The sequence below is a fragment of the Equus quagga genome, chromosome 13 (assembly GCF_021613505.1).
Source record: "Equus quagga isolate Etosha38 chromosome 13, UCLA_HA_Equagga_1.0, whole genome shotgun sequence".
Taxonomy (NCBI): Eukaryota; Metazoa; Chordata; class Mammalia; order Perissodactyla; family Equidae; genus Equus; species Equus quagga.
In genome coordinates, this window is record NC_060279.1 from 47,177,818 (window position 1) to 47,198,275 (window position 20,458).

Below are 20,458 nucleotides of genomic sequence, written 5' to 3' on the forward strand. Positions count from 1 at the left end.
CGAATGAACGAGCCGGCTCGGACAGGCTGCAGTTCCTCCCCGGAGCAGAAGGCGGCGCCAGCGTTACGCCAGCCCGACCGCCGGCAGTTCTTGGTCCCTCCGGCTGACCGTCCAACGATGGGCCCCCGAGGCCAGTGAAGGATTAGCCAATAGGAAGCCGTCTTATTGTGGGGTCTGCAGAGGTGCCCAATGAGCGCAGCGGGTCTAGGCAAGGGGCGGTGCGACGAGGAGGGGCGAGGGGAACGGTTGGAGGTGGGAGTTGGCGCTGCGGGCCGGGCGGGGGCCGCGGGGCTGCGATGCGGACGGGGCCGCGGCGGTGACCCGAGCTGCCGCCCGACATGAACTCGCTGGAGCAGGCTGAAGGTACGGTGGGCCGCCTGGGCCGCCCGGATCGTCACGGGCTCCTCCCGGAAGGGAGCTGGAGTCGCGGAGACCCCGCCCGGGGAGAAGAGGCCGCGAAGGATGCGCTGGCGGGGCCGCAGCTGGCGGGGCGCGGGGCGCGGCGGGGGCCAGAGGCCGGCCAGACGCTGCGGCGGCGCGTGGCCTCCGCGGACCCGGGGACGTTGGTCAGCCGCCCGGCCCCGACCGCGGAGCTCCTCGCGCAGGCTGCTTTCGCTTCCGAGCCGTCGGCGCACCTTCGCACGGTGCTGTGCCGATCGCTTCCTGTGTTCCGATAGCCCCGCGCGTGTTCCCCTGCCTCTTGCCGGGTTTGTGGTGACCGGCGCGGTGAGGGGGCGCCTCTTGATCCCCTTTGTAAGGTGTAAAAGACGTGATCTCACCTGCTCTCCCGGAGGGAGCCCCTGGGACGCCCCATCTCGTAGAGCCCTGCAGGGGTCGGCGCTTCCTTGTGCCGCGAAGACCTGTACGCCCCTCGGCGGGAGGAAGGGGGAGTGTCTTTCCACACCCGCCGTTCGCAGTGTCAAGTCCAGGGAGCCCAGCCAGGAAGCGTAGGCGTTCATTAAATATAGGGGCTGGAAATGGGAATCGGGTAATGCGTTCAAGTAGACCGCGAAGACTTTGATGTTAGATAATACGTTCTGTCTAATAGAAAGTTCTTGGTTCCTATAGAAGTAAAACTCGACCTGATTTTGATCCTTTTATTTGCAACCCCCAAAATTCTAGCTTTTGGCGCTGGCTGAGGCTGCTGCTGATTTTCCACATACCATTTTACGAAGCTTCTAAAAGTCAACCCGCCAGTTTCCTTATATGTGAAATTGGAATTAAAGAAACCTAATGTTTTTGTCAAGTGCTTAAAGCTGTCATAGTAAACGAAGTAAACAGTGCAGTCATACATGTAAGTTGGTGTGTCAGATCTGAAGCAGTTAGAGTGTCTAAAATTTCGTCTTCATAGACTCAAACTGGTAAGGCAGCTAATCAGAAAATTGGAATCTTTTTACCTAGATCTCAAGGCTTTCGAGAGGAGACTTACTGAGTATATTCATTGTTTGCAACCTGCCACTGGACGTTGGAGAAGTAAGTGCCTCAATGTTTTTTGCAAGGAAAATAAACTGACAATTCATGCTTTTGTCCCTGCCTAGCAATGATTTGCTTTTATGTAAAACTTTTGGTTAACAGGTGCTTGCTTTACCAAACCATAAGATTTCCTTTTGTTTTGACAGTTTTTAAACTTATTCAACATTGTAAACGATGCATTATAAAGAAGTTTTTAAGAAGAGGAACTGGCCACTGTAAAAGAACAATATTTTATGTAGTTGAATTTTTATTTTTCCATTAAAATACACATACTTTTTTTTAAAACAGGTAGTACAGATCTGATAAACAACACACAATAAAAATTTCCGTAGTCTGTTCAGCACTTTAACAATTTGCCTGCAAACTATCGAAACAAAATTTCATTAAGGAAAATTATATTTGACTTATACTTGCAAAAGTTATCAAATTACCCTTAGTTGATTTTAACAGAGCATAATTGTGCTGCATTGGCTCCTAACCCGGAAAGGAAATTCACATTGTTACTGTTTATTCATGAGTATCATGAGTACTGCAGAATATGATTTGAAAGAATCGTGGTTACTGCCCCATGGAAACACATAGGAAATGCAGATCAGTATACAGTGATGACATCAGCAAACAAAACGCTTTGCTAATTTATGTAACGGCCAGTCTTAATTTCTTAGATGTTCATTGTTAAAATAAAATTCCTGCCAAGAAGGAAGTACCACTGCACCTAGCAAGCACATACTTTATGTCAAAGTGTAACTCAGTTTGCGCGACCAAAAGAGCACTGTTGAAGTTAGGGGTCTTTTTCTATGTCAAGATTTTTCGTATAGTATTTATTAGATCTATTTACAAAGTTTTAATCATACGCTGTGAGAATTCTGATTGGTCAGAATTCACAAGTAGTGATTTTCCCAGTTGTCTGGTTTACCTAGGAATTACCCCCAAAACCTGTTTCACTGCTACTTGAGAATATTTTCAAATGTGTATGATGCTGTCCTGTCTTATCAAATGTAATATAATGCTTCTTGGATTGATGTGCTTACGTATAAATGACATCAGCTTGGCTAATGTACCAATCAAATAAAGCGTGTGTGTGGGGTCTCTTCTAGTGGGTTTGATTTTGCTTTTGCTGCGTACGTATGTGTGTATATATATATTTTTAATCTGTGTGCTGTAGCATATTTCTTATTGGAAATATAGAATTATAAAAAATTGAATTTAATGTGTTCTGAGCTGAGAACATAATTTTGAAATTTTGATTCTATTATTGAATGCCTAAAATGAGGTAGATTGTTTGTGATTTGCCTCTTGTGCAAGTACATCACCAGGAATTTTAGATAATTATGGTTTTACTATTTTTCTGTTGCTCTTTGAAGCTTGGTCTCTACATTTGCTGCATGTATGCATCCCAACTGAAAGACAGTAACTGTATTGATCTCCAGAATATTTACCAGGTCTTGGTGCCCCTTTATTATTTTTTAGTAATACCATTTATCCTTGTTATACTTATGATCTATTTAGAAATTCTAAAATAATTCTAGCTTAGTAGGAAGAAAGAAACTTTTTCTAAGTTCTACTATCAGTAATTTCTACCCTGACCTTCAAGTTCCTTAAAGAAAATCTGATACTGATAGGGTGCTCCACTCTTCCTAACACTGACCTTTGTTTAATTCAGGGCAGTTGTCTGCAAGGCAAAATCCTTTAGTCACAATTCTCAGTGCATTCATAAAGAAGTCTTTGTTTTGTTTGTTTACATTAGAAAATGAGAGGGTTTTTTTTTATTTGAATTTACAAGATCTGCAAAATCAGCTCACAGCACATTGAAAGTTACAGCACGTTGAAAGTTACGTAACATAGAATCTTATGTTAAAGTTTTACCATCTTAGTTCTTACTACTTTTAATTTCATTAATCTTCATAAGTTCTGACTAAAGTAATAAGGGAGACAGTGTCATCCTCAATTACTAAGGTTCACAATGTTTAAGAGAATTCCTCAAGGTCATGTGGCAAGTCTCCTCATTCCTGAGTGGAGTGCATTTTCCATTTGACGAAGTGCTGCATCCTTTAGCTGTCATTTATTAGCAACTGGTGGCAGTAGCATCAATTGGTAAGAGCTTGTTTCGTTACTAATTTTGTGTTTGTCTTTCTTCAGTGCTTCTTATAGTGGTATCTGTCTGTACAGCTACTGGTGCCTGGAACTGGTTGATAGATCCCGAGACGCAAAAGGTAGAAGTTTTCATTTAAAATATTGAATAGCTTAAATGAGATAATGCATATAGCAGTGCTTTGCTCATTGTAAAGTATTATTCAAATGCTACCTGTTACTACTAGGAGTGATATTAATCTTTATATTAAAAATATGCCTTATATTATTCTGCTTAAGAAAACTTTGGCTGGCTGTTGTGAATTAAGTATCTTCACAGGGAAAAAGGCCTAAGAAATATTACTCCACTTATATTTCTTCTCATTCATTTGCGAACTTGTGTGCAATTTTTACATATCTCTTTCACATATTTTTATATATTTCAGTGTAAACATTGTCTTTGTTCTGCTTTGTTCATTTAGTGTCATCAGTGCTAGCTTTTCAAAATTATAATGTTTTCTTTTATGCGTTATCTCTGTTAATACCTTTCCTCATCTTATAAAGCATTTGAAACAACTTTGCAGGAAACATGTAATAAGATAGCAAAACACAAATATAATAAAAAGTTAGGACTAGAAAAAAACAGAATAGACTAGGAGGTCAAAACCAAGAAGGAAACCAGGTCCCTAGTAAAGAGGCCATGTGGGCCAGTGCAGTTGCCAGAATTGAGTTATAAGTTAGTCTCTGAGTTACCTAATCAGTAAAGTCGCAGTCAGCTCCATGGGTTTCATGTCTGGGAGGAGAACACATGGATAAGTTCCTTAAGTCCGCAGAGCTTTGCTTTCTCAGTGCTTATCCCTCAAAAAAATTCCTTCCTGAAGTTTGACATAGGAAATATTGAGAGATCTCCCATTGGGGGCTGTCCAAGAATACCCCTCTAGCAAATGCATAAAGAATTTCATAATGTTATTTCTTGAAGCGTCCTTTGATGAAAGCTTATAGCATGTTTCTCAAGTTTCTACCTCTTTCTATTAACTTGTGCCTTAATTTCAAATTCAGGCTTTTTTATTAGAGAAGGTAGTAGTCTCCAATTTTTCAGTGAAGTTTTTTCCCCCCAGTGCAGCTTCATTTAGGTAATAATAGTGTAATTTTCACAAATCTTAACCCCACCCCCTTTTTAAACTGTAATTAGGTAGACTACTTCTAGTAGCTTTATTTATAACCTCTTAGGTTATGCAGAAGAAAAACCTAATAGTAACACTTTTGTCAGCAGTCTAAATGGCAGTTGAGACTGCTGGGGGTTTATTTAGCATGTAGTCTCCCTGACTTTCTCCACTGGGTGGAAATAAAAAAGGATAGGAAGCAGGGGAGGTTGGTGATGGGATTTTATGTTAATAGAGGGGTTTTTATGCCAGTTAGGAAACTCTCCTGTGTGTTCATTTATAAAAAGCTGATCTTAAGGTTGTGCTTGGTATTCATCTTTAGGGGAAGGGTGAGGGAAGCTGACAAGAAGATTGAAAAAGGTCTATCTTGGGAAATGAATCTGACTTCTAATTGGGAAAAATATAAGCTGATTTCAGCTAGTTGAGATCTTAATAAAACACAGAATTAAATGTAGTTTGAAATAGGCCCAAAACTCTGTAGTTAATATAATTTTCTAAATTAGGTAAGAATATAACTATTAGCCTAAGGGTTAGTTCTTTATATTTCAGTATTTAATAACCTCCAACTCGACAGGATTTTAGACAGCACTTGTGTCTGTAGTAGGAGTTGCCCACTCCACAGCTGGTGGCTCGCTGGAGGAGCCCCCGGAGAGAAGGCATGTGGCACCCTGGGCAGTCCGAGAACGCCTGATCTAAAGGGGGCAGCTGCCCTTCAGATGCAGTTGATTGTTGCCGTGGAGGAAAGAAGGCTGATACCGACTGACCTAATTAAAGTTAAAACAGAAAATGCTGTATGTGCCAACATTGTGCAGGCTACGTGCTGGCCTGTGGGAATTAAACTGTCCTCAGAGGTTTTAGGAAGACATTCCTCTAGAATATTAACCTTTCTTCATTGCCTCATCTTTCTTCCCTCTTGATGTTTTCAGCCTTTCATTTCTTCATTTGACAAAAGTATTTAATCAGTACCATGCTAGGTCATCTACCTGATTCTTTCAGTAAGTTTAGTTCTCTGCCTTGAAACATGGATGTATCTCCTGCATACATGAGAGTGGAGTGCACATGCCCTTAGCTTGATTCTCTTGCTCCCATTTAGTTACTAGTCCACTTGATTTCTTTTTCCAGACTCTAAATACTTGTCTTCTCTCCTGCTTCAGTCTACATTCCTATTCTGCAGTAGTCTGGCTTCAGTGCCTACTCTTGTTACAATCCTGGATCCTGGATCCTTGTCCCTCCACATATTCTTAGGATTAGTGTATTGTCCTGTTTTCTGCTATCATCTGATTATGCCCAGATCTGCGATTAGCCCTTTGTCTCTCTTAAACTCTAGTTCTTTATTGATAGCTACTAATTATTTGTCCCTGCTTGAATGTCGTATGGCCATCTAAATCGCAGTAGCTTCAAAACCAAACTCATTTTTTGTTCTGCAGAGAGGAAGGGTGATACTGGAGCTGAGTCTTATAAGGATATGTAGGAGTTAGATGGCGAGGAAAGAAGTAATATGGTAGCGTGTGTGCAGGTGTGGCAGGAGATGATTAGACTGGGACCAGGTTATGAATGGCAGAGTTGGCCCAACTCCCTTAAGGAAGGTTTTCAACAGGGAAGGTAACTGGATCATGTTTGACTTGTGTTTTCATCGAGATCAGAGGCCTCGTCTTCATTCATTCAACAGTATTTATTGAGCACCTATATTTGCCAAGTGCTCTTTCAGATGTTGGGAGAACAGCGATGCACAAGACAGTGTCCCTGCTCTCATGGAACCTACCGTCTTGTGCCTTTTAAATTGCTTCTCACTAGGAGGAGTTTAGTAAATATTTTTGGTAGGGTGGTTTTTTGATTATAGGAATGAGTTTGTAATGGTTCAAATATTTGGAGTGAATGAAGGGAATGTTGCTATCTTGTCTTGCTTCGTTGAAAATATAAAACGTACATTAGTTTTATAGCATAGCAATACAGAGAACTAGGATTATTGGAAGTTATCAAATCCTCATGTTTTACATGATTAAAATGTTACATATATTTATGCAAAAATGGGGAGGTAGGAATCAGTATTATTTTAAGATTTTTAACATTTTTATCTTTCAAACTCTTACAGGTGTCCTTCTTCACATCATTGTGGAATCATCCATTTTTCACCATCAGCTGTATCACTCTAATAGGCTTGTTCTTTGCTGGAATACACAAGAGAGTAGTTGCACCATCAATGTATCCTTTACCATGAATTGAGTTACATTATCTGGACTAAATTAAAGCACCTTCTCAATGTTCTAGGTTCTGTTAAAAACTTGCTCTTGAGGGGGCCAGCTGGGTGGTGCAGCAGTTAAGTGCGCACGTTCCACTTTGGTGGCCCAGGGTTCATGAGTTCAGATCCTAGGTGTGGATATGGCACTGCTTAGCAAGCCATGCTATGGTAGGCGTCCCACATACAAACTAGAGGGAGATGGGCATGGATGTTAGCTCAGGGCCAGTCTTCCTCAGCAAAAAGAGGAGGATTGGCAGCAGCTGTTAGCTCAGAGCAGATCTTCCTCAAAAAAAAAAACAACTTGCTCTTGGGGCCAGCCTGGTGACATAGTGGTTAAGTTTACGTGGTCCACTTCAGCAGTCCAGGGTTCGTGGGTTCAGATTCCAGGTGCCAACCTACTGACTGCCTATCAAGCCATGCTGTGGCAACATCTCACATACAAAACAGAGGAAGATTGGAATGGATGTTAGCTCAGAGACAGTCTTCCTCAAAGCAAAAAGAGGAAGACGGGCAACAGATATTAGCTCAGGGCCAATCTTCCTCACCAAAAAACCGAAAAACAAAAAAAACAAACTTGCTCTTGAAATAAGTTTTCCTTTGACCACATTTATTCAGTATCGCTGCTCGATGTCGAACTGTATTAGCAGAGTACAATATGTCTTGTGATGATGTAAGTACTGTCTTCATTAGAACATTGTAGACATGCATGAAAGGACTGAAATGTTTTGGCTTAAGTAAAACAGACATTATATTTATAAAATGTCTCCATGGAATTAATAGTAGATATAGTCCTTACAGCACTGATTCTAAGACTTTTTTTTTACATTTTAATATCTCTGAAATTGAGATGCATCTAATAGTCAATGGTGTCTTATAATTAAATTGATAGAATTGACAATTTAATCTTTCTTAATGACATAAACTCATGATTCATCTTATAATTCAAGCCATCTTAGATTCAATGAAATGTAGTTGTCATTATTGGCCTAAAGTGGCTCAGTGGGTGTTGATTTGTAAACTATTATTATTTATCTAATGGTATTCTGCCCTGAGCTAACTGCTGCCAATCTTCCGCTTTTCGCTGAGGAAGACTGACCCTGAGCTGACATCCATGCCCATCTTCCTCTACTTTATATGTGGGACGCCTGCCACAGCATGGCATGCCAAGCAGTGCCATGTCCGCACCTGGGATCCGAACCGGCGAACCCCGGGCCGCCAAAGCGGAACATGCAAACTTAACTGCTGTGCCACCGGGCCGGCCCTATGAAAGCATTTTTTTTTTTTTTAAAGTTGTAGTAAAATATACAGATACAAAAATTTACCATTTAAACCATTTTTCAGTGTACTGTTCAGTGGCATTAAGTACATTGATACTGTTGTGCAACCATTACCACCATCCACCCACGGAACTTTCCTATGAAAGCATTTTTAATCCTCAATTTTAAGAACTATTAAACAAGTAATACTAGCCAGTTTAGAAAATTAAAGAGCAAAACAAGTATTAGAGCAAGAAGACAGCTGGATCAATGGCAGAGAATAACAACTGAACACTTCAATTTTCAAAAAATTAGTAGAGGGCTGGCCTGGTGGTGCAGTGGTTGGGTTCCCACGTTCCACTTCAATGGCCTGGGGTTCGCCATTTCCGATCCTGGGTGCAGACATGGTACCGCTTGGCAGGCCGTGCTGTGGTAGACGTCCCACATATGAAGTGGAGGAAGATGGGCATGGATGTTGGCTCAGGGCCAGTCTTCCTCAGCCAAAAGAGGCGGGTTGGCCACGGATGTTAGCTCAGGGCTAAGCTTCCTCAAAAAAAAAAATTGGTAGAGAACAATGATAGTATTTCAAGTCATAGGGAAGAAATAGGCTGTTTAGTAGTGTTGGGACAATTGGCTCTTCACTTGGAAGAAAAATGAATTTAGATCTCTGTCTCACATCAATTAAAAAAACTAAATTCCAGATGAAGTCTTAAATATGTTTAAAAAGACATATACATCTCAGCATAAAAGCATTAGAAGAAAATATAGAAGAATATGTTTATAACCTTGGGACAGAAAAACATCTTAAGACACAAAACAAAAATGCTGTGATGGAAGAAATTGGACACATTTAACTGCACCAACATTTGAAATTTTTGTACAGCATAAGGCAAGAAATTAAGCTGTGGTTAGAAGAAAGTACTTGTAAGGTATGTAATAGAGGATAGTATCCAGTATATTCAAAGACCTATTAAAAATCAGTAAGAGAGGCCAGCCCTGTGGCCTAGTGATTAAGTTCAGTGTGCTCCTCTTCAGGGGTCCAGGTTTGGTTCCCAGGTGCAGACCTGCACCACTTATCAGTGGCCATGCTGTGGTGGCAACCCACATACAAATTTGAGGAAGATTGGCACAGATGTTAGCTCAGGGTGAAGCTTCCTCAAGCGGAAAGAGGAAGATTGGCAATGGATGTTAGTTAGCTCAGGGCAAATCTGCCTCATCTGAGAAAAAAAAGATCAACAAGAAAAAGACAAATAGTACATTTTAAAAATGGGAAAAGGTAAGTCCTGTTACAGAAATGGAAATACAAATGGCCAGTAAACACACAAAGACTGGACAGCCTCATTTGTAATCAGGGATGTGCAAAGTAAAACTGAGTTTCCATTTGTGTTACCTGTCAGATAGGCAAAAATTAAATACTTTGATAATTCCAGTACCGTGGTGAAATGGATGCACCCATACACTGCCTGTTGAGAATATACTTTGGTACAGCCATTTCGGAGGGCAGTTATCATCATTATAAAATGTAAAATGTGCGTCCTCATGACCTAACCGTTTTGCTTCTCTCCATCTACCCTGTTGAGGGGGACCATCACACATGCATACAAGGAGGCAAGTACAAAGTTGTTCATTGCAACATCCTTTGGAGTAGTGAAAAAATGGAAACAATTTGTATGTTTCTCAACAGGGGAGTAATAAAATAGGCTGTGCTATAGCCACATCATAGGAAATCAGAAGTAAGTCTATATGTGTAGACATGGGAGGATCTCTAAAACATAATGTTATGTACAAAAAGTAAATTACCAAACAGTATGCTCAGTTTGGTACCATTTTTTTACAATTTAAATTATGAAAATTTTCAAACAAAAAAGTAAAGAGAAGACTTTAATGAACTCCCATGTACCCATCGGCCAGTGTCAGTAGTAACCACAGCTCACAGTCATTCTTATTCATGTTTAGCCCTGCCCAGCGTCCCTTCATTGCAGTGTTTTAAACAAATCCCAAGTGAGATATGTTACCCTCAAATATTTCAGCATGTTAGAAACACCAAATTTTTATTATTTATATATATGAATGTAAATCCATAGAAAACAATCTGGAAGAATTCATGCTAAAACTGGTTTCTTCTGTAAGAGGGGTAGAACTTGAGGTAGGTGGAAAGGAGGACTTTAGTTTATATGTATTATTTGAATTTTTAATAATGAGTTTACATTAATGTCTTATGTAATTTAAAATAGATTAAAACCATGAATAAACAAATAGTGGTACAGTCATGTGTCACTTGATAGGGACATGCACTGAGAAATGCATCATTAGGCAATTTTGTCATTGTACGAACATCACAGGCTGCACTCAAACACAAACCCAATGGTATAGCCTACTGCACACCTAGGCTGTGTAGTACTAACCTTACGGGCATGACTGTATCTTCATAATGTGGAATACTGTATATTTCATGAGGTATGAAAGGTACAGACTACTGAAACATAGTAGCGTGGATGGATCTCAGAAACACATTGAGTGAAAGAAGTAGGTGCAAAAGAACACACACTGTGTGATTGCATTTATTTAAAGATCAGAGACAGGTAAAGTTAATCTGTGGCAAGCGAGTGTGTCCATGTAGGGAGTGGGGATACCAATGACCAGAAAGGGACATGGAGAAACTTGCTGGGTAATGGTGATGCTCTGTAGCTTGATCTGGGTGGCAGCTCCATGGGTGTATACATTTGTCAAAACTCATAAAACTGTACACAAGATTTGAGCATTCTGCTGTATATAAATTATACCTCATAAAACAGTGGAAAAATTAGTATCAAAGTACTACCAAGATATCAAGGAATTACCAAAAATTAAATGACCAAAATTTATGTGAAAGTGAGAATCAAGAGGTAGCCAGAATCCCGACACTTTTGACCTGAGGATGATAATAAAATGTTAATTAAAACCACCTAGAATCTTACCAACCAGAGACGATCACCATGTTTTATATATTGTATATTCTCATTTACTTTTTGTAAAAGAAAGATGTTATGGATTTTTCAGATCTGCTTCTTTGACCCAACATTAGAATTTAAAAGTGGCCGTGTATTGGACATTAACCATGTGTGATGTCCTGGGCTTATCTTTTTACCTGCATTATCTCAATTAAGGCCTTCCATTTTGTTCAATTACATATTGTCCCATTTTATGGGGGCATCATAATTTAATCCCCTATTGGACATACAATTGGTTCCACACTTCCTTTATTATATGTGTTGTGTGTTTTCCACCAGAACTTAAAACCCATGAAGACAGAGGACTTTGTCTAGTTCATTACTGGATCCCGAGCATTTCACGCAGGCCTGGCACATAGTAGGCACTCAATAAATGTTGAATGAGCATTAATAACACTTACATGTACATGTTTACATTTGCAGTATGGTTTCCTTCAGGTAAATTCCTAGAGGTAGAATTCTTCGGGTTATGTGGTGTGCACTTTTCTTTTTTTGAATAAACAGGGCAGTTGGCCCTACAGAAGAGTTGTTTCTGCTTAAACTTAACACCCGCAGTATATGAGCATCTGTTGCTCCAACTTTGGTTTACAGTTTAACTTTAGGAAATGAAAAACTTAATGTTGGGAAAGGAGAAATGTGTTTGCTCAAATATGTAGTTTTGTTTATGTCTTATAAACTTTGGTAAGGAGCATAAATCAGTCTGCACAAGTTGGGGTGCTGTCTTATCCAGCAGGTTGATTGGCTGATTTTTAGGTAGCCAGTGGACAGGAAATTCATCAAATGAAGGTTGTATGTGTGTTCTTTAAAGGAATAAAGATTTCAGAAAAAAGCTCCACACAAAGAAAACGTTGACAACATAACCATTAATGGCTTAATCTTGACTAAATGTAGAGAGGTGTTCTGATATCCTTTGAACGCCCTTTACAGTTTATAGGTGAGTGGTGGTGTTTTTGCTAGAAGTGTGTATTGAAAAACTTTTTTTTTTCCTTTCATTTTTACAGACAGGAAAACTAATTTTGAAACCTAGGCCACATGTTCAGTGACAATCTGCATTCATTGTTATGGGACCTAAAACAGCCTTTCTGCAAATAAGTGATAAAGCAAAAAGCCATAAGGGATTCCTCTTACAGTTGGACATGTGAAGGTCATAGTAACAGCTGACGAGAAGTGTGCAATATTTCCCCAGCTTGTCCTGATGATGGTGACTCGCATCATCACTGGTTTGGTACCTTTGGTTATCTGTGTTTCAGTATTAGTGTCACTTTAGTACTTCAGACTCTGCAAAGATGTTTGCAGATGAAGGATATATGTATGTTACTAAGTTAAACTTAGAACCTCATCCAGTTTTTATAATGTATTTTTGCAAACTACTGTAAATAGTAAATCAATGCCAATGTTAAAGAGGAAACCGTTATGTGGACTTTGTTCTCCTACCCCAGTATTTCAGGAACATCTGCTTGCCATCTCCACAGCTCTTTACAGACAGCTGTTGTGTGTAGCTGTGCCTTTCGTTCTCACACTTCTCTCTCTCAGTCAATGCAGGAGTAACGTCGTCGGATTGAGCTTAGACTGAGGAAAACTCATCTCCATTATGTTGCAAACTTATAGATGTTTTGAGAAACATTTTTGTTAAATGTGAACTTCAGCCACTATTGTGGTGGTGTTTTCCAGTTCATTGTTTTCATTTAATGCTAAATATACTTTATATTTTTTAATAATTTTAATAGTACTCCAAAGGCTTCTGAATATAAAGTTTAGTTATAAATTATGTTGTCTGGGAAAACAAATAGTCATTGTTTTAGGTAATTGGATTTTATGCTGTGGTAGACATGCTGTTAAATAGTATCGCACAAGTGTAATTGATCTCCACTCCATCACAGGGATAACTTGGGAGCTGTGCCACAAACTGGAGTCGACAATTCTCACTGTTTAGAGAGTGTTAATGACATACTGTGTATGCATATTAGCCACATGTACTATAATAGCCCTAAAAATTAAACTATTGGGATTGCTGTAAATATTTTAAAGAACTGGAGGTGCCTTTTACCTGTTTATTTGAAGATTTTGAAAAGGTTTAAATTATTTCATGAGCAATCTTTTACATTTCATTTAACATAAAGCTGAAAATTCAGTAACAGGACAAAAACTTTTTAACAAGGCTACCATTTAACTTAAATATGTTTATCTTGGCTTTCACATGTATAAAATTTTATTCTTTGAACTGCAGCAATAAAACCCTTTGCTCCTAAGAAGTCTTAAGAGGGTATTCTATACTGCTTTGTTTTATTTTCTGTAAATTTTGTAGGCAAATATGTGCATAAAAATAAATACTTTATATATAATTAGTGATTGGGCTTTTTCCTTGGTTTATTGTAAGTCTGTAACTCTGAAAAAATATAAAAGCATACTGTGTATGTCAGATATAGGCAAGCTCCAAATGAGATATTTTACTTCAATTCTGTGTCTGTTACTGGCACATGGGTTCTTGTTGTCCCCCAGGATGGAAATCAAGAGAGACAACAAACGGGAGTAGAAAAGTAAAAGATTATTAGCTTGTGCACGGGAGAGGCACAAGGGAGTCTGTGCAGAAAGGAAAGGGGCAGGTGACCTGCTAGTTAGGGAGCGGGATTGTGGAGCATTTATTAGGCAAAGGCTGGGAGGAGGGCCTTGTCATGGCATGTAGGGGTGGGTTGTGCCTGCACCTGCGTTGTGTAATACGGCACTACATGCGACACACATATCATTACCATGCTAGGTCTCCACCGCTGGATGTGATTTTTACTATGCTAATGGAGGTAGGGTTGCTTTCAGATTTTTAGATTTTTTCATACCTTTACTTGTAGCAGAACAATTCATTTTCCAAAAACATCTTTGCTCTGGTTGAAACGGCCCAGGGATCCTTGCCAGGTTAGCTGCCCTTCACCGCCACCCTCCGCCTCTCACACCCGCTTCCACGCGCTTCGGGAATTACTGACTGAGGCCAGTCCTCTGATTTCATAGGTGGGGAAGACAGTGTCAGAGTTTCAAAGTGACTTTACTCCAGGTCCCCACGACCTATTAAAGACAGAACCAGCACCAGAACCCAAGTCATTGACTCCGACTGGAAGGATGTTTGTGTGTGTGGAACTTAATTCATGAGCCATTACAGTGATGGTTAAGAATGTGGACTCTTAGGCCAGACTGTCTGGATTTGAATCTCAGATCTGCTACTTGCTAGTTTTGTAACTTTAGGCAAATTATGTACCCTTAGTGTCCTCATTTATAAAATGGGCATAATGCCAATCTCCTAGGTAGATAATATATAGGATATAGGTATAATGCCAATCTGCCGGGTTTATATCGAGTATTAAACATTTTAATTCATGTAAAGCACTTGAACAGTGCTTGGCTACAGAGTCAATGCTCAGTAAATCTAGTTGTTAAACCAAATCCTAAGGTGAAAAAAATAGATCTCATTGTTGCACATTTACCCAATGTCAACATCAGTTGAGATAACCGTAAGGAAATTCTGCTTCTCTTTTGAACCACACAAACTCCTGAATACTAGATTAAATGCAAAGATAAAAGATACTTGGCCTCTAATGATTAAGAAACCTAAAACGGTTCTAGGTGTTTTCCTCCTCTCAAGCAACCTCACTTGAAAACATCATGTCTGTGGCTGCCTGATGGTGCTGATCTTGGGGGGCTCTTTTCTCCTTTAGAACTGGACTCTCGGTTAGCATTTGGTAGAGACTGAGCTGAGAATCCCAGCTGGCAGATGCTCTGCCTTCATCAGCAAGTAAAGTGGCTCTATCATTTCCTCTCTGTTGAAACCCTAGAACCTTGAGTCTCATTCTTCTTCAGAATGAACTTTCTATATGCTTTTACATTGAGTAAGTATAATTTCTATCTTTTCCCCTCTTTTTTCCCCTAAAAATAGAAAGTGCATCTTGAATGCATCGTGGAACACAAACATTTTAAAAACTGATGTTTTTAGTGTATGATTGGTTATCTCTTATGTAAATCTGATTGTGTGAGAGACAAGAAAGTAAAAGGATATCTGTTGTCTGAAATTGTAGGTGTGCTCTTTCATCACCTTTGTAGACTGCCCTTTAAGTGGCAAGTGCTTTGCTGGGTGTTAAAAATGTGTGAGGGAGAGTTTTTGCTGTCGCAGAACTTGTCATCCAGTGGTGAATGCAGACCAGTGATGGAGCAGTTACTATGTGGTTTAAGTACTATGAAAGGTAAAAATGTAGGACACCCAAGGGAACAGGGTCCAGCCCAGATAAGACTTTCTAAAGAAGGTTATTTCCAAACAGATGTGAAGGGCCCGGGGTGGGGAGCGGCAGGGGGAGCAGAGGGGGCAGAGGCAGTTCTTGAATGCGGCTGGCAGCATGGAGTTGGAGATGGGTTGTGACAAGAGGTGAGGCTACAAGTAGGTAGGAACCAGGGGTTGGGAGTTTGGTGAGGGCAGGGGGAAGCCGCCAAGGGTTTAGAGTAGGGAAGTGACTTAACTGGATTTGCATTTTGTGATCCGGACTGAGTGCTGTTGCAGGGGCATGACCTGGGAGGGCAGCTGGGAGCTGCTGTTGCAGTCCAGGGGAGAGCAGCGGGCTCGGGGACTAGAGTTCAGGGAGTGGAAGCAGGGAAGTAAGAGCTTTTGGAAGTCAAATGAGTAGGACTTGGTGGGAGGCCTAGAGAGGGACCAATGGAGCGTAAAGCTACCACCACCACTACCACTACCACTTTCTCATCCTATGTAACCTGTTACAGAAGTAAAGCTTCCATGATCACCAATTTTTGGTAACTATTATATCCTCCTCTTGGACATTCCCCATGCTCTGAAGCGTATTAAAAGTTCCAAGTGGTCCTGCAGTAGTTTCTGCCTATTTCCCTGCCATTTTGTGAAATACCTATTAACATACACTGGATATTTGGATATTTATCATGCTTTCTGTCTACCAACCTCCTTTTGAGTACCCTTGCTAGGTTTGGGGAATGGTGTCAGCCAAATCACTCCAGTCTCTCCCAGGACAACCTAAAAAACATCTCTGACTCCTTTGCATTTGGGCCCCAGGCATGAGGGGAGGCCATAAAGCCGCTTAGCTCTTGGTGGGTGTTGTTGCAGGGTGCTTAGTGCTTGGTGATGGTGGTAGTACCAGTCTCCTCATCAAGCCAGTCCGATGGCATGGGTTTGGCCATTTTTTCCTAAAAGTTTAGCCTTGGATTGGTCTCTCTAGACCTCCTCAAAATTCCATGAGTTACCCAATATCCTTTCAATAATCTGTTTTCTGTTTAATCAGCCAAAGTCAGCTTCTCTTAACTTGCAACTAAGATCCTGACTGGCAGAATATTACACAAAAGGAGTATTCCAGGAAGCACACTTTGAGGAGGGTTGATCTGTGTAAAACTAGGGAGCTGCTTCAAACCAAGCATGATGTCGTCTGCCAGCTAAGGAGGCTTCGGGCCATGTGTAGTGGAAGAGCCCAGGCTGCCAGATTGACTTGGGTTATGGTCTTGGTTCCTTCATTAACCACCTGGGCAAGTGACTTATTCTCTCTGAACCTTGCTTTCTTCATTTGGGCCTGTTAGAGCTACCTTGCAGAGTTGTTATAAGGACTAAATGAAATAATGCATGTAAGAAATAGAACTCTGATTTTTTTATTACAAACTAGTTTTTATTTTAAGTCCCTATCCTGAGTCTTTGTCCTGTGTGTATCTATAGTACCCAAGAGCACCTGGCATGTGGAAATGCTCAGTTACTGTTGGTTGAACGAATGAGTGAATCCTGACTTTGGTATTGAAATTGAGTTTGTACATAATTACACTAACTCATAAGTTTTCTTACATAATTTATTTGGCTGTAGGAGAGGTTTTTCAGATAGAAAGCTAATGCTAAGACTTGTCCTTTTAATAACAGCAGGGAAACCAGAATAACTGTCGATTACAACTTTGTTAAGTAAATCAAGAGATGTGTCCTGGCTGGAAGTTGCTTTTTCAATTTTAAGTTTCCTACAATTATCTATCAATATCAGATTTATTCTTTTCCCTGCTCTACCCTGAAAACCATTCACAAAAAAAACCCCAACAAGTTGTTATCATGGAAAATTTTAAGCACATGTAAAAGTAGAAAGAGGAGTATAACGAACGCCCATGTACCCATCACTCCAACAATTGTCAACATACACATAGCCAGTCTTGTCTCTCATATATGCTCTGTCTCCGTCCTCCGTCACCCCACAAAGGATTGTTTTGAAGTAAATCCCAAATATTTTATCATTTCTTTTATAAATATTCCAGTAAATATCTCCAAAGGATAAGGACTCCTAACCACAATACCATATCACCTAAAAAATTAACAATAATTTCATACTATTAAATATTCAGCCCATATTTTCCCAATTGTCTCATAAATGTCTCTTTTACAGTTAGTTTGTTTGAATCACATTCAGATAAAGTAAATTTGAACAGCAACAGTTTGGAAAAACACATCCTAGGGCCTGGGACTGAGTTTCTGAAATCCCTGTTTCTGAATTACATCTGATTACATTTGTGAACTTAACTTATGCATGTAGGATATGTTTCCAATAAATAATGTAGAGTGACTCCTGCCAAGAGCTTCCACAGTAAACAGCATTCTCATAGTGAACACCACTACTCTCTCTTCATGTATTAACAACCACATAGGAAATGGGGAATCCAACACACAAGCCACAATCAAAGTCCAGGATGCCCACTGTGCAGCATCCTTAGAGAGCTCCCAGTCCAGATAAGAAGCAGGAGGATAGGAAGGAGATCGCAGGGAAGAAATTGGAACGGATATGTTTGACCGTATGGAAAACACTTGATAGAGATGTTGGACATTTGGAAAAAAATGACAGATTGATGGGAAACCAGGATAAAGGCAATTATAAACTCCATTAAAAATGAAGGGTTGCACAACAAAGGAACTGTGGTTTTGGTGGACTTCTTAGTGCAGCAGTGAGCAATACTTGCATTGTCCTAGTACTTTAGACAGTGACTGTTGATTTAATCAAGCCTTGTACAGTTTTGTTGGATGAAGGGAGAAAGGGAGGAGGGAGTATAGGAGAGCTAAGTCCTTACCTACCAGGCCAAGAAATCAAGAAATAACGTATGACAGCGACAAATTAGAAAGAGCAATAGCTTATCATTTGGAAGTATGGAGATGATAATAAGAGAAATAGGTACAACAGTCGAGAATGTTTGCTTCCTAGAAAGGGCTTGGGAAGAAAGAAGGCAAGGGACTGCTGTTCTTCCTTTTAGGACTTTTCAAATGGTGTATGCACGTGAAGTACTTCTTTTCAGTGAGGGAGCTAGAGAAATATGAATTTGCTAGATGGAGTAGTTCATTTTACAAGTAGAGGAACAGGTGTAGAGAGCCTTTCACCCAATTTGGGAGCCCTTGCCCTCCTCTTAGTCATTTTCTGTGTTCCTCCCTCTACCTGGTGTTACCCATTACAATTTGGATTTCTTCAGTTTACTAGCTCTTCAGTACATACCAGCAAATTCAGTAGGAGACAGTGTATTGCAATTATTACAAACCAACTCAAGCCTGTCCATGTAGGGTCAATCCTGTCTTTGTCATTTACAAATCATGTGCTCTTAGGCAAGTAGCTTAACTTCTCTGCACCTCAGTTCTCTCATCTCTAACAAGGGGATACTAACATCACATGGGACTGTTGGGTTAAATAGCCTAATACATGCAAAGCTCTTAGAGCAGTGTCTGGCACATAGTGATGGCTCAATAAATACTAAATGCCAATGGGACACTCACTCTCCAAATAGGGAACAGAATCCATTATAATTACCAATGAGTCTGAAGGGACTGATCAAAACAGGGATAGGTTCTGCAGGCTTTTTAAAATTCAACTTTATTCAGGTTAACCTACAGGTAATAAATCTCTTATTACTATAAAATATTCTACAGTTTGATGAATTTCGATAAATGTAGCACCCATATAGCAGTCACCACAGGCAAGATACAGAACATTTCCATCACTCCAAAGGATTTCCTTACATCACTTCCCAGTCAACTCCCATCCCCAACCCCTGGCCCCTGGCAACTACTGTCCAGCTTCTATCACTGTAGATTAGATTAGTGGTTTCTAGAGTTTCATATAAATGAAATCACAGTATAATCAAATAGTACAATACTCTTGTTTCTGGCTTCTTTTACTCAACATATTTTTGAAAATTTATCTATGTTAATATGAGTATCCATAATTCATTCCTTTTTCTTTCTTTTTTGTTTCTCCTTATACCTGTTGATGGGCATTTCAGTTGCTTCCAGTTTGGTGCTATTATTAATAAAGATTCTATGAATATTCATGTACAAGTCTTATGGATATTTTCACTGTTCTTAGGAATACCTTGGAGTGGGATTGCTGGATCATAAAGGCTGAATGTATGTAACTTTAAAAGAAACTGCTAAACTGTTTTCTAAAGTAGTGTCCCATTTTAATTCCCACCAGCAATTTTTGAGAGTTCCAGTTGCTATACATCCATTAAAATGGCTAAAATGAGAAAGACTGACAATCCTGGTTTGGGGAAGGATATGGAACACTGGTTCTGTTGATTTTTTGGCAAAGAGGATGCCCTTAAACTGTTTTCTCAGCACTCTAGAACAATAGTAATTAGTGTCTATTTTGATCATAACCATTTAAGGTTTGTCACTTTCCAAAGGTTGGGTAAATTAGATGGGATTTAGGGCAGTCCGTATTAGGATTAAATCCTAATTTACAAGTAGAATTAAATCGTAAGTAACAAGCAGAAGTGACTTGTTCTAACCTAGATATTTTTTCAGTGTTTAATTTGGCCAAACAGACAACAAGGCAGGCAATAGATTTGAAGGGCAAAGATGTAAATATCCTACAGCACAAAATTGATCTGGCTCATTTCAGCCAATGATATGTTTTCTTTAAAAAAATCTTTTAGAATATTGTTCTCTATTTGAAGACATTTTTAACCTGCTAGTACAAAATAAAGAATTGAAAGACTACTTCAGCAATTGGTGTATTTTTTTCACTTTTGCTCTTGGTCATTACCATTCAAATCCAGCCGCCTACTTCCCGGGAAAATCCACAGGACTCCGCCCCTCGGCCAGGTCTGGCCCCGCCCATCCTCTCCTCTACGCCTGCGCGCTCTCCGCTCCAGCCCCCTCCTCGCCCTGACACGCCGCGCGCCTGCGCACTGCTTCCCCACGTGGGCTCGGGCCGTCAGCGGGCCTAGCCGAGCAGCGGCGCGAAGCCCCCCTCAGGCGACAGGACC

At 40.2% G+C, this 20,458-nt stretch overlaps 1 protein-coding gene across 2 annotated transcripts; it reads left to right on the forward strand.

The window, feature by feature from the left end:
- Positions 1-240: 240 nt before the first annotated feature.
- CNEP1R1 (CTD nuclear envelope phosphatase 1 regulatory subunit 1) lies at positions 241-20,419 on the forward strand. 2 transcript variants are annotated; one of them, XM_046681495.1, is made up of 6 exons: positions 241-363; positions 1,402-1,473; positions 3,613-3,686; positions 6,799-6,908; positions 7,561-7,615; positions 20,249-20,419. In XM_046681495.1, the coding sequence occupies exons 1-6, from the start codon at positions 339-341 to the stop codon at positions 20,417-20,419; spliced, it is 507 nt and encodes a 168-aa protein (XP_046537451.1). In that variant the 5' UTR covers positions 241-338. The 2 variants fall into 2 exon arrangements, with proteins under 2 accessions (XP_046537451.1, XP_046537452.1); XM_046681496.1 differs by lacking the exon at positions 20,249-20,419 and adding an exon at positions 12,193-13,533.
- Positions 20,420-20,458: the final 39 nt, after the last annotated feature.

What these genes read in the sequence shown, in the direction of transcription:
- CNEP1R1 (XM_046681495.1), top strand. Translation starts at nt 339, where the DNA reads ATGAACTCGCTGGAGCAGGCTGAAG. An exon ending in TAGATCCCGAGACGCAAAAG is followed by an intron (nt 3,687 to 6,798) that starts GTAGAAGTTTTC and finishes AAACTCTTACAG; the next exon opens with GTGTCCTTCTTCACATCATT. An exon ending in AGAGTAGTTGCACCATCAAT is followed by an intron (nt 6,909 to 7,560) that starts GTATCCTTTACC and finishes ACATTTATTCAG; the next exon opens with TATCGCTGCTCGATGTCGAA.